Source organism: Astatotilapia calliptera, chromosome 18 (assembly GCF_964374335.1).
Source record: "Astatotilapia calliptera chromosome 18, fAstCal68.1, whole genome shotgun sequence".
Lineage (NCBI taxonomy): Eukaryota > Metazoa > Chordata > Actinopteri > Cichliformes > Cichlidae > Astatotilapia > Astatotilapia calliptera.
The window spans coordinates 15,820,988-15,847,053 of NC_137439.1; the positions used below are offsets into that span (position 1 = coordinate 15,820,988).

The following is a 26,066-nucleotide window of genomic DNA, read 5'->3' on the forward strand; positions in this document are numbered from 1 at the left end:
GTTACAGTGGGCTCAGTTGTCCCTGAAATAGACTCTTGGGGTGGAACAAAAGAGATTAGGTAGCCTCGTCAAACATGAGGAGAGGATCAGATTTTTAGGTCTGCCTGCAGAGTTTTCCCCTCCTGACCGTGCAGCAGCATTAGAAAAATAGCACAGTGGTTACTGAAAGATGAAGCAGATGTGAACAAAGAGACCACCGAACTCGCTGCTCAACAGTAATTTGCCTCAATCCTTAGCTTTCATCGTTTCCTTGTTTACAAACTGTACATGATGGAAAAGCCCTGAGTCACTGTATCATGACAGGAAAGGGGGCAAAATGCCATTTCAGCCAAATGTTGTTATTTTAAAGGGAAGGGCAATAGGCTGCAGCTTGCCCCAAACGATGGTACACATATTTTCACAATGAGGGTCACTTATGTGTGAGCAGGGCTCAGGAAGGGCTGTCAATAGATCCCTTTATGAGGTGGTGAGGGGGGAATTAGGCCCTCAATGGAGGGGACTAAGCCATGTAGGACATGTGCCCACACTCAGGCCTGACCTGTTTGTTTTGATGGCAGCACGAGACCGGTGTGACTGCAGGCCTTGTTTACTTTGGACGTGTCAGGAAGAGGACAGTTCCCACTTGATAAGAAAAAACTAAGGTGGCCCGATGTTTTGTTTTTGTTGATTTATTTATTTTTAAATTAAAGCAGTAGTTACAAAACAGGGCAAATGGAAAGAGGGGAGACATGAGGTCTAAGGGGGTGCTGCAACTATGGTCACTATGCTAACATGCTAAGTAGGTGTAATGATTAGCATGGTTCAATTTAATATTTTTAGCTGGAAATATTCATTCCCTCATTTACTAGTAATAAAAAACTTATCATATCGGAACAATATTAAGTTTGATGACGCTGGAGCCAAAGAATTTGAAACTTATTGGAAAACAAAGGCAGACACACTCCACTAAATCTAGTCACCATCACTTATGCGCAGCAGATTTGGGTAAAGCAAGAAAGAAAAAAAGAAGCATGCATCAGTCTTTTTCTGTTTCAACTGAACAAGCAAAGCAATTTATTTATACACACACACACACACACACACACACACACACACACACACACACACACACCATTTAGTGTGCATCTTACAACAACATCTTTGGGCTTACAAACAAACATAAGCTCAGCATTTTTACCCAACTTTGAATCAAGACAATCAAAAGCGGTTTGGTTTCGTCTCGTGATCATTTCAGCTCATAATCCTCTGAGTAGCATCAAATACCATCTTTCTCTGCCGCCTCAGCTTCTGATTCAGTGGAACACTGGTAGTGTGCGAGACAAGTGCAAGGTAGGAAGCAAAAGATCAAGTTGTGAAAGTGACATGCCAGAAAAATGGAATGAATCACCTTTAAGTGGTCGCGCCGGTCGAGATGTTCAGTACTTTTTGTTTTTTAATAAAAAACATTGTGGATTTCAAATCAAATGATGATTCAAGGTATACGTAAATGTTTGATCTATGACTAGATCCCACGTGAGATTTTGCCTGGATTTTTCCCCTCTGCAGAGATCAGAGAAAGGTCAGAGGTCAGGGTCAGCTAAAGAGATGCATCTCTGCAGCCTGTAGGGGCTCAAACACACTTATAGTTACTGGCATGTCCTCTCGGCACCCGAGCATCCTGCTGATACTGATCACTGGTCAATAGCGTGTCCTCAGAACAAGCATCTGTTAAAGCACTGTAAACGTGCTAGCGATACACTCTAACATAGAGCACAGAAAATTCAACTCTGATAAAAGACTGTGGTAGAAAAATGAATGGAACACTTCAGTGAAAAACAGGAAGTCAAAACTTCTCGGCAGGTACCTGCGTACAAAGAATCACTACTTTTCATGCAGACTGTGGTTGGAAAACTGTGAATAAACCATAAGAGAGAGAGAAAATAAAAACTGAACAGTCCGTTCCAATGTCTTCTGTACGGTGCTTACGAAGACCGCATACTTTTCAGCAGGGGCTACTTCAGGGTTAGTTCTCAAGCTTGTTAAAAGTCTGAAAAACCGTCACCCTGCCCCAGTGTCTTCTTCAAAAAAAGTGCACTTTTAATGAAAACATGATTCACGCTGAGGAATAACAGTCCAGCCACAAAACCAGCCTCTTAAAAGGCTTCTGTTTAAATTGTATGCAGCTCATGAGGCAACCAATCATAAAAAGTTTACAAAAAGATTAAAGAAAGGATCAAATTGTTACAATCACAGATTGTTTTAACTGACAAAGATCACTATCAGATTCAGTTGTTTTTTTAAAAAGAGCCTCGTGTCAACATGAGGACTAAGAATACAAAATGATGAAGGATGCGATGTGAGAGATGCAAACTAGAAAAACCAGCTTGCTTCCAGACGGTTGAACCCTTTTCTTTCAGTCCATGTAGTGATGCCGAATGCAGAAGTCAAACAGTGTTTAAAAACACGTGTCCCTTTGGCTGATGTCGGTCCAACGAGGGGAAGGAGCGGGCTGTCTGTAGTGATCAGTGGCTATGGCTCGCCAACAGCCAGAGGTACCTTGAAGTGATCAAACAGAGACGAGGAGAGAAGACAGAGGATGGATACTGTGGTAAATGTGGAAAGCTGGGAGATCAGAAGGAGAACCTGGCGGTCGTCCTCCTGATGGATCACTAATGCTAGGAGGTCTGCAGGAGGCGTCTGTAGTGAGGCATGATCTCGTGCTCTGGCAGGTGCAGATTAAACTCCAGCGCCACCAACACGGGGAACTCGAAGGCTATCAGCTCTCTGCGGTTCACTCTGAACCTTTCCTCCAGTTTCTGGCAGAAAAATAAAGCAAGTCCGTGTGAGAGGAAAAAAAAAATGCTTCGACTCATAATCTTCTTATTGAGATTTATTTATTTTTAACCCTGGATGTCGTAACACCTGGCCCTGCACTGCTCACAGCACACTTGGCTCAGAAGTGTGAAAGTGACGGCTTTATATTTAGTTGCCGTGTGCAAGAAGCCAACAAATGGTCACAAAAAGTGGAGCATTTGCTACTCTAACAGGGCTTTATATATTAAATATTTCCTTCTCTCATAATCATACGATGCACTTCTTTTATTCACTTGAAATTGAAAACCTGAAACTGCACTTTTTGGAGATTAAACACATTGAAAACTAAAAATATTTAAAAGGTTTGCTTTTATTATGCCGCTGTGGTAATGTGAGGGTGGACTTTAGGACCCTGGGGAACTGGGTGGGGTGTGCATCCAGGTACCAGGTTGCCAGGTGCAACTCAGCACATATCTCACCACACCCAACCAGAGGTTAAGGGTTCAACACTAATTCCCTTGGATTCCCAGTTAAATAAAGCTGTTGTTAAAGCATTGAAGAGACTAGCAATGTGTTACCCTGTAGGGGGGAAAAAAACAAAAAGCTCTCCTATTTAGAGATTCGAGCTTCAGGCCCTGTTCTCACTATTTTTTTTTTTCAGGTCAATTAAATATTAGTAAGTTTTTGAAACACTTTATCTTGTAGACGGCTTATTACAGATGATTTTATTCCATTATGTTATGTTGTGTAGGCTGTTTAAAGTTACACTTGAACCCTGAGGGGTCGATTTTGCCTCATCAGCTACCCACACCCAGCCCAGTGGACTCTGTCACTGAGAGCAGTGAAAAATGATGCTCAAATATTTGGAAAGAAAGCCCTCTCCCTTTGATCAGAGTGAACTGACCCTTTAATCTCTTGTACTGTAATTAAACATTGGGGTTGGATGGGGAAGGGTTGGATGTGTGCATGAGGAAGCTTACATCTATAAGAAGTTTGACCTCCTGTTTCTTCAGATCACCCCCGATCTTGGCTGCCAGCAGGACACAAGCTCCAGCGCAGAGTTTACGGTTCTGCTTGTTTAGTTTGCCTTGGAGAACGAGTTTTTCAAAGTAGACGAAAGCCATGGCCACCGTCGGTTCCTCAAAGCCACACTCATCCTGAGCCAGTTTTCTTATCTCCCTTTTCAAGCTGCACAGAGTTAAAAAAAAAAAAAGAACAAGGAAGGAAAAATGAAGAGAAAGAAGTTGGTAAAGAAAACAAAAGAGCTTCTGTTAAAGTGAATATATTCTGTGTGGTGTTTGTTTTACCTCCTTATTTTGCTGAGTGTCAGCTTTATGTGTGGGAATTTTTCCTTGAAGGTTTCGTTCATGTCCTTTTTGAGGTCAGAGGGTTTCACGTATTCGATGACCGTAGTCTGGAAAAGAAAACCAGAGGTGGTGTCAAAATGACCACACTTTCAATCGAGTAATTAATCCTAACACTTCACACATGATACATTATACTGTGTCAATATTTATTTGAAGAAAAATAAAAAACTAAATGCAGGAGCAGCTGTGTGTAAAGCTGTAGTTGCATAGCAGCAATAACTTGAAGTAACTGCTTTCTCTGGAAAGTTGTGAAAGACCTTTGGCCCACTCGTCTTTATGATGTTGCTGCAGTTCATTGAGGATTGTGGCCTTTCGTTTATGCGCAGCTCTCTCAAGGTCCTGCAGCAGTATTTCAGATGGATTGAGGTCTGGACTTTGAGTGGGTGCAATACTTTGTTTTCTGTTTCACTCATGCTGTTGTAGGTTTGCTGCTGTGCTTGGCATCACTGTCCTGTTGCATGACCCAATTTGTCCTACAGCCCAAATCATCACCGCGCCACCACCGTGCCTGACAGTTGGCAGTAAGTGTGTGGCCACAATGCACAGCACCACGGTAAAACAAATAAAACAACCACAAAAATTTCCAATTATGTCTCGTCCATTTTCTCCTGGCATGACTGGTAAGTCTTCTAAACAAGCTAAACTTGTTCACCACCTGGCTGCTACTTTCCCTCTTAATTCCCATGGAAGCAGTGAGGATGTATTTAATTTTTCACACACTGCTTCTGCATTTTGACTTTGCCTTCGTTAAATAAATAATGACATTATATAATATGTTGTTCTTCTGAGGTTGCATATGAAATGATTTTGGAACCTAGTAGAGACCAGATTAATTTTTTTATTATGTCCTGACACATAAAACCATAGAAATGATGAAAGAGTGTGTGGTTTGTTTGTTTGTTTTTGGGTTTGTTTGTTGTTGTTTTTTAAAACCAAGACTGTAAATTTTTTTAAAATTGCTCCGTGTCACAAAAAGTAGCATTAAAAGACAGTAACAAGATAAACTGATGCCTTTGGCCAAATTTTAATTCATCATGACGGCCACAAACTATTTAGCAGTCAATCCCACACAGATGGTTCTGCTGCTAAAAGCAGGATTTTCAGTTTCTCTGTATCTTTCCATCTTATTTTAGCATTATTTTAATCTTAGATTTCAGTTTTATATGGTTTATAGATTTTTTTTTTTTTTAACTTGCCTTTCTAATGTCTGTTAAACAATCCTTAGCCACATCATACTCAAAGCATGCCATAACAAGCACTGAGTCACACTGGGAGAGCTTAATGTGTGGGTGTGAGTTTGGGCTAGGAGTTAGATCCCCGTCGAGGCCTGTCTATTAATCCCAGGATTAAAGGTCCATAAAAAAAATTGCTTTTGTTGCTCTGGGATGGTGAATTTGTAGTTTGAGAGCTGATAGGACCAAATAGGGAACCTTCCTTGGGTGCAACCCATTTACTATGCAACGTCGCCAGAAATACAAAGAAGACTTTCAATATGCACAGATAATTTTATCCCCTGTTTGAACCTGAAAGCTTGAGAGTCAGGTCTCCCAAGCAGCCTGTGTCCAATTCCTGAAGTGCTGAGAATTCACTGCTTCCATTGCGGTAGTAAACACAATAGCTATTGTTGTCAAGAGTAATTGGAGGAAGAGAGGACAAAAAAACCCTGGCCTTGACTAACATTTCAACTATGTCAGTACTCGTTGTGCATTCTGCCAGTCTCCACAGCGAAAACTGAACCCTGGAAAGAATGAGGAGGGAATCGGGCCGTTTTGTTTTTTCCCTCGCTTTTCAAACCAAAGTAAAACATCCGCGCTTTTCCGGAAAAGTAAAAAGAAGGATTAGTGTTGAGGGAGAGCCACAGTAGCTCTTTAATAGCTACTGCCAACTACACAGAGATAAAGTATCTGCATCGTTTCAGGCCCAAAGCGGTGGGAGAGCGTCTCATCCAGTGACCTTGCTGATAAAGACTAAATAAGCAGATAAAACTGAGGATTTTTTATTTTTGGTGAAGGAACCCTTAGACAAATATTTCTGGTTTTATTGTTCTCTGTTGTGGTGGGAAAACTGAGCACAGAAGCCCAGCATGATAAAAAAAAAAAATTAAATAAAAAATACCAGTGAGATATTTCAGAACATTTCAACAAAACATCTCAAAGCAAATGAAGCTGCGGATAAAAACCACCATTCCTTTCTGCTCTCAAGAGGCTACGAGGCAGCAGTTGCTGCTGCTGTTGTGATTGTGATGTATTAGATTAGTATTTTCTCACCATGTAGGAGGGGAAGATGAGGACTCTCTTGTGTTTACCACAAGGCCATTGTGGGTCATCCAGCAGATTAGGGTCGTACTCGCGAAAGTCCCCGAAATCATTCCCTGCCATTTCCACGCAGACAACGAAGGTTGAGTCAGATTTAGAATTTCATGCATTTCCTTTTTCAATAAAAATATACAGTTAGGGCCAAAAGTGCTCGGACAGTGAGACCATTCTTCTATTTGTACACCAACACAGAGCATTTTAAGATCAAATAATCATGGTGTGACTGACATGTGGACTTTGAGCTTTAATTCGACAACTTTACCCAAAATATTTGGCATTAAATGTTTAGGAATTACACCGAGCTATAGACAACGAGCGATTATGGTTGAAAGACTCAAATACAGACTGAAAATGGAAGAAGAATACCAGACTGGGAGAAATAGTTGCCATACAAAGTGAAGAAATTACTTAAATTAAAGTAACTTAAATTATTAGAAGAGGCAGATTTGCTCCAACTCATTGTTTTTCTACATATAAACAAAGCAAATAAAATAAAGTTATAAATGTTTAGGAATTAACAGCCATTTTTATTTGTAGTCCCCCATGTTCAGAGGCTCAAACAATCAGGTGACTGACTGATCCTTATCCACTTGTACCGAGAAGCGTCGTCTCATCAGTTCTGCGGCGTTTGGCTGAATCTGAGCAGAGAGCATAGCCCTGGCCACGTCACAGTCCAGCCTGCTATCAGCGCTCACATCATAAACACACACTAGTGGCCCAGTTGCACTGGCAACCATACAAGCCCACAACACAACACCTCCTGTAGCACATTTAGCAGGTAATGTGGTTGAATCACAGACTGTTTCTTTTCACTTTATTTGAATATAATTATTATTATTATCATTATTATTTTGTACACTATTCTGATATGAGGAAATCTTGCTTTCAAGATTTTTCTTTTGGATTGTACGGGCTCTTTTAAGTTTGTTTAGATGCTCTCTGACAAAGTCTAACTTGTCCTTCCTGTTTTTATGTGTAACCAATAGCTGTTGCTGATCTGGATGGTGAAATGCTTCTTTTTAAGAATGAGACAGATTTTTTTAGCCTAATTACGGCCTCTCAGCTCCAGACGTTTTATCTAATCAGTTTGTCGTGAATAACAGGGTCTCACCTGGCCTAGAAATGCTCATCAGTGAGCTGTCCAATTAATTTTGTGCCTCTGAAAGATGTGCAAGGCTTTTGTTATACCCTATGAATTAAAGCTTAATGTTTGTACTTCAATCACATCTTGATTTAAAATAAACTGATGTGGTGTACAGAGACAAAATTGCCAAAAAAAAACCCCAACAAAAAAAACAAAAACAACAAGCCCTCATTGTCCAAACACGTGGACCCAACTGTAGTAAACGATGAAAAGGTAAAGCCTGCAAACCAACCTGTGTCTAAGCTGCTCTGGTTGCTGTTGGCTCGGGCCAAGCTGAGGCTGCGGTGGCTTGCGTTGCGAGACTGAGAGAAGGACGAGGTGGAGTCGATTGTGTTTCTTCGGCCACCCAGCACATAAGTGGGATACAGGAACTGGGTGTACGACACAGTCTGCAAACACAGATACAAATTATTATGTCTATTCAGTAGAGCCAAAAAAAAAAAAAAAAAAAAAAAAGACTTGCTCGCTCTGATGTTAAACCCGTTCAACCTATTAATGTTATCAGATCCGTTTTCCAGCACAAGAGGACCACAAATAAGTATTAGCACTAACAGTGTCCCAGTATAACGTACCCATGAGACATCACACACAATAACAAGAGACTGGAACTGACTTGGCTAAAAGGAATGCAGTTGTTATTAATGTGCTTAATTGCACATGGGGCGTTTGGACTCCCCTGACAGCAAAATAGTGCCAAAAAAAAAAAAAAAAAAAAAAAAAGGCTCATTGCACAGGGTTCTGAAAAAAAAAAAAAAAATCATCTCGCTAAGCACTAAAAAATAAAAGCCTTTCACTTCATTTTCGTCATTTATGAAAACTAAACAATGTTTATAACCAACATTAATATTTAAATGGAAGTAATTTGTGCGAGAAGAAACTTTTATAAAATTCTACCTTCTGTAGCAACTAGCAAGCTAGTTTGCTAGCTAACGTCCATCAACAGTACAACACTTCTGAACTATTACGATGCTAATGTGCCATTTTTAGCCAACCTTAACCATTTTTGGCCTTTCTGTATGTGCAATAATGTGCACAAGTCCCTCATTTCTTTATAATTTGCTGGAAAAATGAGAAATCTTTGCTAAAACATATGTACAGTTCTCCAGACCTCTATAAGGACATTCAAAGCTCTTCTTTGGATGTTGGCTAACAATCTCTGTTGAGACGATCACACACTGATTCAAAAATGTTGACGTTCTGGCTCTGGAGAGGCCACGACCAAAATCTGACTGCACTTCATGCATTCATAATTCCATCAGTTTTGATAAGATCTCAAACACCACTGGCTGAAATGCAGACTCAAACCATGACAGAGCCTCCACCATATTTTACAGACAGCTGTAGACACTCACTGTTATACCTCGGTCCTGACCTTTGTACATAAAGATGACGATTTAAACAAAAAAATTAATTAAAAAAAAATGGATTAATAACTCCATAAGACCTGTTGCAGATGACCTTCAGTCCAGTTCTTGTGCATTTTGCCCCTTTCTCCCAGTTTCCTTTCCCTAAAAATGGCTTGATGCAAACACTGACACAATTTTAGCAAATAGTATATGGATCAACTGAAAGGACAGATGTAGCTCTAGACTGCATTTTTACTCATTTCTTCAGGCCATGCTTTTCAGATATTGTCCTTGTTTTAGGTCAGCCACTTCTTTTATTTTCCACCTGTCTTTGAGTTTCTGGCTAATAGCTCTTTTGAAATCCCCTTGTTGGTGTAAAAATCCTGTTTTATGCTGTGTTATCTTTGGCTTTCTTGTAGATTCAAATAACGAAGTGAGAACAATTTATATGTTTTGTAAAAAGTAAGGCACTTGTAACAAAGTTCCTAAAGATACTTTGCAAAGTTGTTGGGTATTTGTCGATGACACCCTCGAGTTAGGTGCCTTTTTATCAAAGACAAACTTTAAAAAAAAAAAAAAAAAGCTTTAAAAGTTATACCAAAGTCTGACTTTTGGAAACAAGATATAAAGAAATGAGTGGTGGTTTAAGACTTCTGTATCAAGTATCCAGTGAAGTGTCCCAGTAAACACACCAATCTATATTGATCCACCACACATACACATATTTGCTGGTTTCTCACCTTTCCATCTGCTCCCAACTCCACTCCCTCCAGCCCAATCACCATCTCCCTGGCGCCTCCTGAAGGATGCCGCTGACGCCCTCCTTCCAGCTTTGCATCCCTAACGAGAACAAGACTTTTTTTAAAAAAAAAAAAACACATCTTTCCTGATACAAAGTTTTCCTGCAGCTTCTTTAAACTCCTTTTCCTTAGCAATCTTTCAGAGGCCTGTTCTAGCTCACCTCTTCACTTACACACTCTCCATTTCACAGATTTGGGTCCTGCATCGATCTGAGCTCATCAGCTGGCCTAGTTTCTGTAACTGCTCGTGTCTTTGGGTGCATCTCGGGGCAATCAGTAATAAAGTGCGCCCTTGGGAGGCAGGACGGAGTAGAGTACGGTTTCGTTCTAGCAGGCAAGCCTCTTCAAACTCAGCTGCTGCCTGAAATGCCATACTGCTGTGGGAGATTTGTAGGTCAAAAGCTCTCCTGAAGCAGAAAACAGATGGCCAAAGAGGGAAGTGTGTCGGTGGAGCTTGACCGACACATGGCCCAAATCAAATATACCATAATTAAAGTAAACACTGTTTACTGCTAAGATTTAACTTGATGCGATATTTTTAGGTCGCTGTCAGTAAAAGCTAATTTAAATTGTGTACAGTGACAGAGAAGATTACATGCCTGCAGTCTGCCACAAAGAATAACCGATAACACTGATGGTAAACTGAAGGCTAAGTCTTTCCAGCGATTTGTGATTAAAAGGTTGGTAGAAAATTAAAATGCTCTAAGCAGGAGCTGATATTCATGTTCTCCCATTTTTCCTTGGGTTGAAATAAAGTCCACAGCTATTAAAATGTGGCCTGTTTGCTGACAGATAAATTTCCACCTGTGTTTGTGTTACATTAACTTTAGCCTTATCTCAATATTTGTACTGTTGCAACATTTCACAGCGGCGGCAGAAAGTACAGGCTCTACACAGTCTTGTTTTTCTGCGGCCCCCTTATCTTTCCTTTGTCTTGCATTCTCTTTAAAATGTTGTTCATACACAAAGCGTTAACGACACGGCGGTTCCTCACATGACTATGCCAGTGTTTTGTTGACATGTGGGGCCAATCGGCTTTCATGAAAACAGCGTTATCTGGCAGACAGGCACGGCAGGACACGATGATGACAGATGCATCGTAGACACGGAGATCCCCAGGCAGTGGACCTCTTACAGAACAGTGAAAATCAAAGAAGAAAGGGGGGAAAAGAAGAGATGGGAAGCTTTCTAGGGAGAGCGCTTTTCTATGAAGCCATCCAGAAAATAAAAAGGTTTTGCTTCATTTGGTTGAGAATACAGAGAAATGAAAGGAAATGACAGGAAAAGCTGCTCAGCAGCATGCACGAATAGGAATCACTGGCGCCAAACATCTGTATGTTAGTATTGGTGAAATTCTTGCAAAGTGTTCGTCACGCATGCTTCGAAATTCAGCGTCAAGAAAGTAAAAATAACCACAGCTTAAACAACTTTGACCCCATTACAAATACTTCATAGTTCACACGAACAGTCGAGGGTGACTGCTTCCAATTATATTCCAAAGTCTTTTTTTTTTAACTTCAAATATCCCTGTGAGGAAATTCATCCCGCATTCGATCCATGTAATTTTTTCCACTCCGATGCCAGAAGTGTTCCTTAACGTGCCAGAGAAACATCGGAATCCAGCGCTGCTAAAGAGGAAACATGCAAAGTCTACACGGGAGTGTTTGAACTCAAAGAATTAGCCCATGAAAAGACAGTGATGACCCACAGCCTGAGGTTTAACCGCCTGAAGCCTGCTGCATTCCACCTTCTTAGTTTACGAAAGTCCGAGCTGGACTTTGAGCTGCAGATTTAACCATGTATTTAACTTCTGTATTGAAAATTTGCAAAATTACTCAAGATGCAAGGCATACCAGTCTGCTGAATGTACTCTGAAAATAAATAAATAATTTAAGTAACAAGTTGTCTAATAAAATATTTTTGAGTTTTGGCTGTCCCAGCCAAAGTCGAGCTGGAAATGGGCGATTAGCGTGAAGGAGCAGTGAAACATGCTTATCGGAGAGCCCCGGGAGGTTTATTAACCCTTGACCTTGCACTGATTGGCTGGCTTAGGAAATTCCCCGCTCTTCACTAAGCCGTGGTGTGTTGCTTTTCTTTCTGTGCATTGTTTCCTCTGGTGTTTATCTGTCGCCCTTTCTCCTTCACTTCCTCCAAAACACACCTTTTTTTTTGGGGGGGGGGGCGTCAGAAGTAAGGCCATACAACAGCTAAACTCCCCAACACAGGGCTCATGTTGCTTTAAAAGAAAAGCAGGAAAAATTATCTATAGATAAGATCTACGCCGCTAAGACATGTAAACCCTGGCAGTTAAAAAAGAAGTGGTTAATAACATGTTATAAGTGTGCAGACAATAGAAATCCTAGTCTGTCAGCACAGTGGAGAATTAAAATCAGTTGACTACACACCGAAAACGTCTATTTCTAATAACCAGGTAAGGTTCATATTAAATGCTGAATAGCGAAGCCAGCAACAGCTGCAACAGACAAGAATGGGTTGACTTGAACAAAGAAGGATGAGTGCCCAAGAGCCACCACGGGAAAAGTATCACAAGCAACAAGCATTAGGCGACAATCTAAGTCTTAAAGTCCTTGTTAGATTACTTTAAAAAAAAAAAAACATTTTTATTAACCTATTAAGATAAAAATGCATCCACCAAAACAAGAGGGATGAGGAAAACAAAGGGAAAGAGGAAGCACAGGTTGGAGGACGTTACGACGTTCGGCATGCCGTAGGATACATACCCCACTTGGCTACAATCTCGATAGGGCAGGACAGAAAATACACTATAGAAGGATCTTCTGCCACTGATAAGGACTATCCTACAAAAACAAAAATGGCAAACAAGCTAATCAACATCTATCGGACAAGATGCACAGGTTACACTTGGTAATAGTTTGCAGTAACAGAATGAACTGAACATTCTTGGTGTGTTATTCTGAGTTTCTTGCAGTTTGGCACATACACTCAGTTTGTGTGTAACAGTGATGCGTTTGTTACAAGACCTTATTTTTAATAACTAAGGCATCCAATCAGAGCCCATTTCCCGATGACCTGAGGTCAACAGCACAGCGAGCAGAACGGCTCTGACTTTAACTACAACAACCTCATAATTCCAGCTTCCTAACTCGGGCTCGCAGACACGTGGTGAACCTTATTACTACAAATCAGCATCAGGAAACAAACTCCACACGAGGGTCTCAAAAAGCTGAGTCTTTCAACATCAGCTGAAAACTGGATAATAATTTCAGAGGTGGTACACTGCAATGTTATCCAAATGTTGGATAAAATAAGTGAAGACTAACTCATAGAGCTACACTTTGAGACAATTGAAAATCACCAGAGCACGATTGTGCCACGCAAATCACCGATAAATAAAAGCTAACTGAACTCTCGTCTAAATCCAAACGAAGTGGCAGTGATAATAAGAGTCACCCCGTCAGTATTACACAGACACGCTCCCTAGATACGTTGACCTCAACTTCAACATCAGAACATTTCTGCCAAAATTTGTTTGCATTTAAAAGATTTGCGTGCTGCATTCATGCTACAGCACAGTCATCTTATAATTTAGTAGCGAGTGATTTGTGGCGTGATTACAGAATTTGTGACAGTGATCAAATAAAGATTAACATCAAAATTAATCAGATTCTTCTGCACGTGCAGGATTGGCAGTTGCATCTATCTATAAGCTGAAACTGTGGCCGGGGCCTGGCCTGCTTGTCTGCGATGTGGCTTGTAATGTGAGAAACATCCATACTGCAGTTCATTGACTGGGGCAGCCTCCATTATTCAGTGAGGACTTGTATCGACTGCGGGGAGGCGATGTTTGGCTTCATACCTTCCATTGCGCATATCGTGTTGCCTCATGTTCTTTACGAAGTGAACCTTCTTGAAGCTCTTTGGTCGGGGTGAACCCGATAGGGTTCGGCATCTGAAATGTAAAACAAACAAAAAACTTAGAAACAGACAGTTCCCCCCAAGTGGGGCGCACGACACTGTGCTAAGTGACTCATGTTGAGACACAGAAATACACAGGAATGGTAAAAAGAAAGCAAACCTTTTTTTAGCTTTAAGGTTTTACATATTGGTACATTATACATTTTTTTTTTTTAAAATAAAATCATATAATCCTTACCAGTAATACTAGGGCTGTGCGATATGACCAAAATCTCATATCCCGATATAAGAATTCTATCGTCCGATAACGATATAAATCACAAAAATGTAACATTTTCTGTAAATTCTGTGAATCTCGACTTGTGGGAAGTGTTTCCAGCTGCGCATCATGTAGCTGGAGTCGAGTGTTTTAACCGATGTATGAAACGATACATTTTTAGACATAAGTTGTAAAGGCCGCCATTTTCTTTGTGAGCATTTATTACACGGCGTGCTGCGGGGGAAAGCCTGTTCTAACGTCTGAGTCTAAGGTTTATTTTTTAGCACCTGGCGGATCTTTTTTACTTCTCATCAGTAAATAATCTGCTCTGTCATGTGATTCAGTTTATTTTGAAAAGTCTCAACAGGATATTGAGCTTTATTGTGAAAGGTTTATGTGGAACATAAATAAGCAGACACGATGGTTTTACCGTCGTTGTTGCTAACGACAACGCATAAAAACAGGCGCTTGTCCGTCTGTAGTGTGGTTATATTAAATATAAGAGAAAGAGAGAACTTTAAGAAATTAATATAGCCACTACAGTGACCATCAAAACGGTGAAAAAAATATTGCCGTAAACAGTTTATTTTGCGACACCACGAAACAAACAATAGCGTAAATGAAACGATAAATGTTTTTATATCGTCATCCGATATATATCGTTATATCGAACAGCCCTAAGTAATACTGTGCAATACTGCAAAAATGTTTGTATCAAACAAGGTAAATACAGAGCCAGTAATGTCGATACCAACACTGACATAGATACTTTTGACCTACAAAAGCACCTTATGTAGGCGATAGCAGTGTGTCATGGTTGCTGAGATGATCACCATCAATTTGCAAATTGTGAACATATTTTAATGGACGGCTAAATCTCTGTGATTTTTACTTTTTTTTTTTTTTTTTTTTTAACTTCAGCTTTTCGTGTATTTGAAGCGAGGTTTTTGGAGACCAGGGATGTAAAAGTGTCCGTTTCCAAAAAAGCAAATTATTTAACTAAATTCAGTGAGCTACATTCTGAACTCAGAGGATAGAAACAAAGTATCGATCTTATCGTGCCATTATCAATCCAATACCAGCATACTGATACTAATCAATATTTGAATTGATCTGCCCACCTCTACATACCAGACCTTAAAATAAGCTACATACAGCCTCAGAAAACACATAGTCCTTGTTTAGTTAAGAAAAACTAATATGCAGAAGCAGTGTGGGAAAAGCTAAGTGCCATAAGAATTAAGAGAGAAAGAAGCATCCAGGTTGTGTTAATCAAATACATTTGTTTTATTAATCATGAGTAAATGTGAGTAAATGCCTCTATAAAGGCAGTCATTTTGGCAGTTTGCATGTCTGGGGCATTGGGGTGTGTGTTAAATCAATGTCTTCTTGCAAAGCCTTTGGACAGACGAGACCAAAGCTGAGATGTTTGGCAGAGGGGTGATGATTTGAGTGGTTTTTGCAATCAGAGGATCTGGGTAACTTTCAACCACTGAGGTAAAAAGAAAAGAAAAAAAAAGAAAAAAAGAAAAAAAAGGAATCAAGGTGTTGCAACGGCCCAGTCAGAGACCAGACCTCAACCTGATTAAAACGCTGTGGAGGGACCTGTGCATAAATGAATGCCTGCAGCGTTGAAATCGACTAAACTTCCTCTAAAATTTTGAAGAGACTGATGAAGTCATACAGAAAAATATTACATCAAGATATTGCTGCTAACGTTTCTACCTGATGCAGCTGTGCACGTAGTTTTTCACACTATGCTTCTGCATGTTGAATATGTCTTCATTAAATGAATGTGTGACGATTTTGTTTTTAAACACGTCCAAATATGTAAAAGCTTAATGAAAGAAGGTGTTTTTCCCCCCTTTCCACATGACTGTAGTAGCAGTGTGAACATGTAAAGCATTTACCTGCGCAGAGGAGCATTTTCTTCAATGTCCTCTAGAGTTTCAAGCGACGAGCGCTGAGAGATGAGCCTTCGTCTGGGGGGGCACATAGAGGGGAAGTTACATGTTACGGGATATGAAGAAATATCAACATCACACCAACACTTCACAAGTTCAACAGTCAGCTTTAAGAGGAACTACCTTTTGAATAATTCTTTCCACTGGGTCAATGTTATATTTTTAGTCTGTACTCAAAAAGGTTGAATGTTTAACACCCAGGTTTAAAAACAATACGTGTGGTCAGCAGTGGCCTGGAACAAAGGTTAAACTGTGGTTTCCAATTTTAACTTTAATTTTAAGTTTCTATAAATTCTGAGATTAATTTGCAAACACCGGTTTTGGATGGTTGACTTATAACTGTCATCAGCGAACGCCACTGTGCCCCTGTGTGGTCAATGATCGCCCCCCCCCCACTCAGTCTTGCGTGGATCACAGTGAATTTTCCAGGATCAGAGCTGCTGAGAGGATAACGAGCTGGCTCTGCGAGCACTTTGTGTAACACATTTGGTCACAGATGGCCTTTATTTCACACTTAAGTTGCTCGACTCAACAGTCTAATTCTGCTGGATCGCTTTTATATGATCAGCTGCCAGTTTCAGAACAAACCCACATGTGACAGCTAAGAAGGTCTGAGCCGTGCCAAAATTAGGTTATAATTGCACGTTTAGCACCACAATAACAACACGTCCTTCAAAAAAAAAAAAAAAAAAAAAGTGTCTACATTTAAAGGAGTGGAAATTAACGTATTAGAGGTCAGATAAGAAAAAGCTCACACATTTCCCCAGCGGGTTATCTGTCATGACGTAGAAGACAAATCTGTAACAGTGCCAGAGGGTAAATATACTTACTACTGTATACAACGCAGGACTTTTTCCTGCAGAGAGAAATTTGCAAGCAGTCTGTGTTAATTGGGGTTTGGATCGCTTGAGCAAACTGTCTGAATTAGCATAAAAATGCAAACATTTCTGTCAAACAGAGGTTGCACACACTTTGACTTTACTGTACAAGGACAGATAATGGTTATGTGCATAGGCACGCTCCCCCCAAATGCCCATTCTGAGCCAGGAAAAAGCCTGTAATTGTGCAGCATCCAATTCTCCTCATAAATCAAGACGTGCTATAGCGCTGCAAGATGCTGCAGCATCAAGACAAACCGAAGACGTCCAACCGGACACACTTCACACCCGCCGGAGCGTTTCAGCTGACCAAAGGGAGAGACGGTAGAGTGTAAAGTAAAGCGGCTGGTTAATAAGTGACAGAGCGTGCAGACAAATGAACAAAAAATAGCTCCGTCCTCGAGGATCCAACACAGGCTGAGTGAACAGTGTATACTAGAGGAGACTGGGTGAGCTGAGTGTTTACATGAGAAGCCAGGCCACTGGAGCAGACAAAAAAAGCTTAAGGCCTTTGTACTGACTAACCTTCTGCACTCAATATAATGGGCCTAATGATCATAAACTGAAGGGGAAAACATCAAGCCTTCATAAAAGACATGAGCAGTAAAATCGGAGTCTAAATGATAAGAATGATCAGACCTGTGGGCAGCTGACACAAACTCTGTCTCCTGCTTGCGTGAGTTGAAAGGGCCATAATAAAAGGGTTTGGCCTGACCTCTCCGTGAGGGTCAGACAAGTGGTGTCATGTGATTTATGGCCAGTCTTACATCATCCTCCTTCAGTGATAACCCTGAGGGATGGACTGGCTGGGTGATTTGGGATCTATGAGTGCAGATACGGAGGAAAGTAAAGGCTTCTCTACTGAACATCGCTTCATTCATTAAACTACTTTATGCTGCATGAGGCTCTTAGATTCAAAACAGGTTGATCGTTTTATATGGAGAATTGTCAATTAACAGTACAGTCCTCTTCAGCGTTGCAGAGCACTTTAAGCTTTTCCAGCTCCTTGTTTTGACATTATGGCTGACAAATTACCATTTTGGTTTGCTCACCACTTTTATCCTCTTTGTTTGCAGCTGCAGCATTTTAGCAACTCAGAAAATGCACACCAGACTCCAAAAGCCCTCCACTACTACTAGTGTATCCTGGTTGTGTAAATAAGCCAGTGTTTTCCAGCAATAAGACCCATGTTAAGGGTATTTCCATGTTGTTTTTAACAGCCTGCATGAAGGAAAAAATTTTAAAAAGTCACAAAATGAATCTTTAAACAGGTTTTACTTGCTTTTCAAGTTTATCTGCATGTATTACTCACATGCTAATGAATCCACTGAAAAAGTTATTCTTTACTGTAACTGTTCTTCCACATGGATGTAAAGAGAGGAGATAGAATCCACATTCCACCAAGACAATGTACAGGGAGTGCAGAATTATTAGGCAAATGAGTATTTTGTCCACATCATCCTCTTCATGCATGTTGTCTTACTCCAAGCTGTATAGGCTCGAAAGCCTACTACCAATTAAGCATATTAGGTGATGTGCATCTCTGTAATGAGAAGGGGTGTGGTCTAATGACATCAACACCCTATATCAGGTGTGCATAATTATTAGGCAAGGTCCTTTCCTTTGGCAAAATGGGTCAAAAGAAGGACTTGACAGGCTCAGAAAAGTCAAAAATAGTGAGATATCTTGCAGAGGGATGCAGCAGTCTCAAAATTGCAAAGCTTCTGAAGCGTGATCATCGAACAATCAAGCGTTTCATTCAAAATAGTCAACAGGGTCGCAAGAAGCGTGTGGAAAAACCAAGGCGCAACATAACTGCCCATGAACTGAGAAAAGTCAAGCGTGCAGCTGCCAAGATGCCACTTGCCACCAGTTTGGCCATATTTCAGAGCTGCAACATCACTGGAGTGCCCAAAAGCACAAGGTGTGCAATACTCAGAGACATGGCCAAGGTAAGAAAGGCTGAAAGACGACCACCACTGAACAAGACACACAAGCTGAAACATCAAGACTGGGCCAAGAAATATCTCAAGACTGATTTTTCTAAGGTTTTATGGACTGATGAAATGAGAGTGAGTCTTGATGGGCCAGATGGATGGGCCCGTGGCTGGATTGGTAAAGGGCAGAGAGCTCCAGTACGACTCAGACGCCAGCAAGGTGGAGTACTGGTTTGGGCTGGTATCATCAAAGATGAGCTTGTGGGGCCTTTTCGGGTTGAGGATGGAGTCAAGCTCAACTCCCAGTCCTACTGCCAGTTTCTGGAAGACGCCTTCTTCAAGCAGTGGTACAGGAAGAAGTCTGCATCCTTCAAGAAAAACATGATTTTCATGCAGGACAATGCTCCATCACACGCGTCCAAGTACTCCACAGCGTGGCTGGCAAGAAAGGGTATAAAAGAAGAAAAACTAATGACATGGCCACCTTGTTCACCTGATTGGAACCCCATTGAGAACCTGTGGTCCATCATCAAATGTGAGATTTACAAGGAGGGAAAACAGTACACCTCTCTGAACAGTGTCTGGGAGGCTGTGGTTGCTGCTGCACGCAATGTTGATGGTGAACAGATCAAAACACTGACAGAATCCATGGATGGCAGGCTTTTGAGTGTCCTTGCAAAGAAAGGTGGCTATATTGGTCGCTGATTTGTTTTTGTTTTGAATGTCAGAAATGTATATTTGTGAATGTGGAGATGTTATATTGGTTTCACTGGTAAAAATAAATAATTGAAATGGGTATATAATTGTTTTTTGTTAAGTTGCCTAATAATTATGCACAGTAATAGTCACCTGCACACACAGATATCCCCCTAAAATAGCTAAAACTAAAAACAAACTAAAAACTACTTCCAAAAACATTCAGCTTTGATATTAATGAGTTTTTTGGGTTCATTGAGAACATGGTTGTTGTTCAATAATAAAATTATTCCTCAAAAATACAACTTTCCTAATAATTCTGCACTCCCTGTATATTGGAGCTAAAGCTAATTTAATACTGGGACGGATAGAGTTGGTTTCTTTGTTAGATAAATCAGGCAAGCTTTCAAACTTACATTCTTGGCAGTCTCTCTTTATGACCGTGTGGTGCTGCAGTGAATGAATTGCATTAGAAGCCCACAACTCTGCAAGTTACCTGCTTCATTTCATTATCTTGAAAGTTTCTGAGCTACATTTCTTTCCAAATTCTATCAATCAAGTTACCAACCGCTCCATATGCATGTAGGACTATAACAGGAAGAACCCCCCCACCCCCCTTAAAACTCTGCAAAGAGTGTGCTAAATGAGAAATAATGTCTCTACATGAACATCAGCAGCAGCACGTGCTTTTAATGCAAAAGATGTTTTCCAAGCTGGTGCAAATCCTGGAAACAATAACACGGGACAGGCCACTCATTCACTTCAGACCCTGCTAGGGAGGGTTAGAGCAATCCGTTTCCATCCAGTCTGGCATTAACTAGGCCCAGTGAGAAGGGTCAGACAAGCGTCCGCGTAAATCAACAGCAGAGTCTCTGAAAGCAACTCCTGCCACTGTTGCCTGGGAAGTGATTTTATTTAAACACCTTTTCTTGAATGAAGTCAGACACAGTGTAAAATTATTTTCACTACAAATGCACACCATGCTCCTGCAATATAAAAAAGAAATGTTTTTGAATGCTATTGACAATCCTGCTAAGCAATGAAGCCGTAAAACTCAAGTTGACTGTTTAGATGTGGAGATTAAACGGTTTCACGCGTACGACCTGTTGGCAGCTTGCCACAGGACACAGTCTTCCATTTTCCTGCAGAGTCGCTGAGTGAAAAATACATGTAATGTTGTGGGCTTATTCACACAAATATAGTCAGGAAAAAGGGAAATGTGATTACTGTGATAAAAAAAATAAAAATATAGCACTCTGGGGAGTTCAGCCCGTCTGGTCCGGAAAGGTTCAAAAGTATAATGAGTACAAACGGGATGTAGCAACAAACGCGAGGAATGAACGGGCAAAAAGGAAACAAGAGAAAAAAAAATAATAATAATAATACAATAATTACATCAAAATAACTTTCAAAACACGTTTCACACACAGGCTGATCCTGGTTAATTTTGGGGGCTTTTCTTAGCTTTCCTTTTATCCACGACTCAGACGCCGAAAGATTCAGGGAAGGAAAATGAGGCATTCTTATATAATCCTGAGATTATGCCAACCATGACCTCAGCGAACAGCAATCGGCCCCATAACCAGAAGTATGTGACCCGAACACACAAGACTCCAGAGAGCCATTACGGTGGCTTGTGCTGCTTGTTTTCCAGCCACAGTTTTGCTTCCACATGCAAAAAGGCCTGTTAAAATACTTTAAAGTACGTGTTTCTGGGTAATCTAATAGTGATGGGAATATAACCCACGCAGGACGTGATAAGACTCAACCTGCCTGTGTTTTACAGGGGAAACAATATAATGAACATTGCTCTACACCTCAGGCAGACAGCACCAGATGGTACTCACTATTATATATTTAAAGCACAGCTCTTGGCTGATTCTTGATGGATGAACGCTGAGGAGTGGAATATGAAATTAGCTATCGTTTCCACGCATTAGATTCTGATGAGGATATTGTCTGAAGCAGCTTTGGGCTCAGAAAGTCTATTTTGGCGGCACATCAGAGGCTCTTCGGCTTCCTCAACGAAAGCAGGATTGAAGGCCAAAAAGTCTGAGGGGAGAGTGTGTCTCCGATTCCCCTGGGAGAGGAAGTGGAGGACAGAAAATACAGAGCTGAGAGCCAGAGCTGCTCCTCAGAAAGCCCGGGCATCCTGCCTCTCCCGGCGAGGGACCTCTGTACACGTTTCCACCAGCTGCCCTCAGAAAACAGACCAGGCACTGTGCAGAGCGCTCGTCTGTCCGCACGCTGGTAGAATATGGCCGCGCTCAATCAGCAGGTTGCATATTTCTCGACATCAGAATTCATTTTATGTGGGCGTCCTTCGAGCGGATATCAAAAACAGGGGGTAAAGTCAGGCTTTAACAAATTCTGACTGTATTTGCAAAGCAGAATAAGAAGCATCAAATCCATTTTCTTAACCGCTTATTCAGCTGAGGATCTTTGGGGGATGGAGTCTCTCCCAGCAGAGGCGGGGTAAAAAACACAAACCGGTCGCTGGTACATCACATGGCAAAGCAGAAACTGGATCCAACATGTGCAACACTGTGGCTGGAACTCAGTATTTCTCGGGTGCTGAGCTTATTAGCACAAAATATGAAAAGCTGGCAGGTTTGTACAAGCTGACTTCCAAGTATTTAAAACCAGCATTTAAAAGCAAAAGCTTATCGTAATCTTTAAGATGTGTAATGATTAACATTTGAAAAGTTTGGCTTCTAATGATCTGCAGCCTGACCAATACTGGATACCAATGTTTTAAAGGTGAAAAAAATAAAAATATGATATCAGCAATGAATGTCACAAATCAATCTGCAGCTTACTGTGAAGACGCTGCTTCACTACTAGGGATGGGGCAACAATACAGCATAGTATGGTGCTATTATGCATAGCGATATTGTGTGTGTAAATACTCTGGTGATGCTACTATACTTTAAGAAGAGGGCTAATCTCCTGCAATATATTAAATCAGCTAGCTCGCAACAATATCGTGTTGAGAGTGAAATATGGGATGATTCCCCTTTCTACTGATTGATGAGCTCTGATGCTACTCTGCTACCTGTGCTACAGACACCATAGAGTAAACAGGAGCTGAAGCCCTCTGCTGGACAAACTATGTGATGACACCCTGATCAACTTAACAGAGATCTGCATGTTCTACAGGTTAGTTTTCATACTAGTGAATACTGCACAACATATGAACCAATACCACTTCTTTTTTATTATTACAGCAACTCTCATTAGTAGATATGTTGTTTGGTTCAATAATGCTGCCTCTTGTAAGCTAAACAAGTTAAAATGTGTTAGTGATGTAATGATGTCAGTCATGCATTTCCCCCCCCCCCACTATTTAAATATATAGCAAAAAAGAAAAGTAGAGAATAAGACATTCCAAACAAGTTGATTTGACAAATCAATTTCAGTGCAGTAACTAGGCTCATGAGCGTTTCCCTGTGAAGCAGAACTTCCTGAGAAGTCTGGCACGCCCTTCAGCAGGAGGCGAGGATTTGGATAAAAGACGAGGGGGCTCTGAACAGAGAAGATCTGACGGCAGGTTCTGACAGTGAGAGAACCACAAGATGATCCGCACTGACAGTCGTCCCTCTTCGAGGTGGAGACCTCCAAACTCTCCCCCTTGTGTGAAAATAAAGTAGACAAAGAAGGCAAATAAAAAGACACTCGTGTGAAACAACAAGCCCCTGTTGCATGTGGAGCTGGACAGCAGTGCAGAGTTACAGGATGTTTGCGTCACACAGAAATGAAGTAGACAGCAGGTGTGTGCCAAGTTTTGTCAAGACACTCACTAAAAATAAGCTGAGGACAATTTGACAAAGAGCCGAAGAACGTTTATGTAAGAAAGACAAACAGAGACTGAATAAGATGCTGGATTTTCTCCTTGGGGGGAAACGAGGGTGCACAGCTCCATGGTTTGCTGGACTTGTGATCAAAACTATCTGCCCCCCATCCCCTGTGCATATCAGTGAGTCATAAGCCTGCAGGCACCTGCATGGAGTAAAGCATACAGCTGAACTTTTTCCTCATGCTGTGTTGGAAAGACTGATTTCTCAGAAGTGCAAGTATCTTTTGAAAACAGCTGATCATAAGAAACCTGCAAGAAAATTGCCAAGAGTCCATTTATTTGGACGCCCCTCCATTTTTGTCACACAACAATGAGAAACTACTAAATCAGGGACGCTTAACTTAAGAAAAATAATCTCCTTCATATTTTCAAGACCCATGCAGTGGGGCTGGTGCCCCAAAAAGTGATTTCCAGTGTTTCTGTGTGTTCTTATGTCTAACACCTCTGTTTATTATTGATAAGCAGTCTGCAGTCAACAGGATTTCTGAAGGGGTTATATATGAGATAAAGAATTGACCTGTTTTGCAAGCATCTTTATGACTCTGCGTTATTGAACATAACCTGTGTTGTACCTTACGATGAATCCAGTGCTTTTTGATGGCTTAAAATATCTTTATATAACTGTTACATGATATTTGTTGCAACTTCTACTGCATCTCTTTTGAAAAAGACATTCTTAGTGTCGTTGATTGTTTTCCATTCATAAATAAAAGGATGTATAAAAGTCACTTTGCAAGAAAGTGACAGCAGCTTCAACCCCCTAACAGAAATGTTCTTTCTGGCCTAAAATTGCTCAATGTCATTGACGAGAGATAAGTTTGACAAATGTTTCAAAGATCATGGGCCAACAAGTCATTTACAACACCGAATTGGAGTCCTTGCCTGGTTGAATATGGCCCCTGGGGCTTATGTTTGACACCCCATCATAACATAATAAATAACAACTGATGTAGGAAAGTCTGGAAAGCTAATCATCCTTAACATTTCCTTAAGAACTTGCTGGAACACAACATACCCAATAAAACTGATTTTGGAAAGTGCCATGGTGCTTTAGAAATACTAACAGATATGCAACATACAGTGAGTGTGCAAACACTTTGCAACTTGTTCTCTAATGTGTGCCTTTCTCTTATTTTGTATATATAAGTCTCTTGATTGTGTATATATTCCTGCTGCCTACTATTAATATTTCATTCCTGCACAGTTGCTGTAGAGCACCCACAATCTCGTTGTACAAGTACAATGCCAATAAAGGGCTATTCTATTCTGCTGGCGAGATTTTAGAAGTGAAAAAGAAAGGTTTGCCTGCGAGATGCACTTCGTGTGCAGTTTAATGAGCAGTCTATGGCGATCCTGCAGTGCAGAAGTGAACTTTGGTCGTTGTGCGCTCAGACAGTGAAGTAAAACCGTTGTGTACACAGTTACCTTGACCTCTGCTGCTCTATCTGTCCGCCCTCCGGGCAGTAGTTCTGGGAGACTTGCCTGGAGTAGGTCGCAGGTAGGATTCCCTGAGTGTACGTCTGCAGCCTCCCTCTAGTCGAGGCTGGGACCGCGGAGAAAGGCGAGCTGAACGTCGAGGGCACAAAAGCGTCGCCCTCCGCGTCTGTACCGACGGGGGGAGCAGTGGGACCCGTCCCAAAACTGGCCCTGCTGCTGGCGTGGAGAGCCTGGTTTGCTAAAGCGAGCGCCTGGGTGGCTGTGGTGGTGGCCGCCGCCGCTGCAGCCGCCGCGGCCGCCGCAGCAGCAGCGGCTCCGTACGCCGAGGGCTCCGTAGAAACCAGGCTCTGTCTAGTCCGAGCTTCCAGCGGGGTTTCCCCTTCGCTCTGACTACCCGCATCGTCCTGCACGGGCCGTCCATCCAGAGAAATGTTGCTGAGAAAGGACAGCGCCGCTTGCCTCCTCCTCGGGTCGATGCGTTTCCGCGTATGCTCGAGACTGGAGTGCTTTATCTGAAGCGTGGATGTGTTGCTGCTCGTGGCAGCCGCCATGGTCCACTTCCAGGTGTCCGAGTCCCACCCTCAGCAGCGGTCTCACCTCGCGGGCATGAGTGCTGATGGGATGGTCGTGCTTGTGTTGGCGAACGGTGGTGCCCGTCTTTTTAAGTACACGCGTTAAACTGGGTGAAAACAGCGAGGTCACGTGTGCGCAGTATTGTGGCAGCACAGGGAAAATTTGGACCAATGAGCTGTCGGGAATACATGTGTTTTTTTTTTCTTTTTCCTGACTGCTGAAGCCTCCACTTCTCTGATAGTGCGTGCTAAAATTACATAAACTCCGAGATGTTCGTAACATCTTCAATAAACTTTTTCTACCTGCTGTATTGTTTTTGCAGCCTTCACACTCCTGCAGGGTGAAAACTTTTTTTTTTATCCTTCTTTGTGCATTTCTAATTTTATTCATACATGTAGAAACTGGACTTTCTAAATGTGCAGACATGTGTTATGTGCGGGGATCGTTGTGCGCTGATAGAATGGGGGCCTTGCTCTGTTTGTTTTGATAAAATCCATCGGTTTCGTGCACCGTATGAGTCAGCATATCTGAAGCGATAGCGCCATCTGTCCGCTTGTCATGTACTGGGTATGCTTTTTTTTTGGCCATAACCCAATTAAATATGCCATCTAGTGGAGTTTTTTGACGGGTGCTTGCAGCAACCAGCATAGTCTAGAGCTAAAAAGGGAAATTTGGAGCATGTTCAGTGTTGGGCCTAATGTTTGATACCCCTGTACTACATAGTTAGCAAATCAATTATAACGAATAGAAAACACACATTAACAATAATAATAATAATAATGGTTGTAACAGTGATAATAAAAA

The 26,066-nt window shown here is 41.4% G+C and overlaps 1 protein-coding gene across 3 annotated transcripts; it reads right to left on the bottom strand.

The window, feature by feature from the left end:
* Positions 1–1,021: 1,021 nt before the first annotated feature.
* Positions 1,022–26,066, bottom strand: cables1 (Cdk5 and Abl enzyme substrate 1). 3 transcript variants are annotated; one of them, XM_080292233.1, is made up of 10 exons: positions 24,735–26,066; positions 15,832–15,903; positions 13,604–13,696; positions 12,507–12,584; positions 9,706–9,805; positions 7,852–8,008; positions 6,428–6,531; positions 4,101–4,207; positions 3,774–3,981; positions 1,022–2,795 (listed from the first exon to the last, which is right to left on the bottom strand). In XM_080292233.1, exons 1-10 carry the CDS (start codon positions 25,238–25,240, stop codon positions 2,655–2,657), a joined length of 1,566 nt encoding a protein of 521 aa, XP_080148359.1. In that variant the 5' UTR covers positions 25,241–26,066; the 3' UTR covers positions 1,022–2,654. The 3 variants fall into 3 exon arrangements, with proteins under 3 accessions (XP_080148359.1, XP_026005254.2, XP_080148360.1); XM_026149469.2 differs by having other exon boundaries at positions 24,678–26,066; XM_080292234.1 differs by lacking the exon at positions 12,507–12,584 and having other exon boundaries at positions 24,678–26,066.

Coding starts and splice junctions, on each gene's coding strand:
- cables1 (XM_026149469.2), bottom strand. CDS start 25,240: ATGGCGGCTGCCACGAGCAGCAACACATCCACGCTTCAGATAAAGCAC. Junction 12,585..13,603: donor CACGATATGCGCAATGGAAG/GTATGAAGCCAA, acceptor TTGTTTTTGTAG/GATAGTCCTTATCAGTGGCA. Junction 4,208..6,427: donor TCATCTTCCCCTCCTACATG/GTGAGAAAATAC, acceptor TTTCTTTTCCAG/ACTACGGTCATCGAATACGT.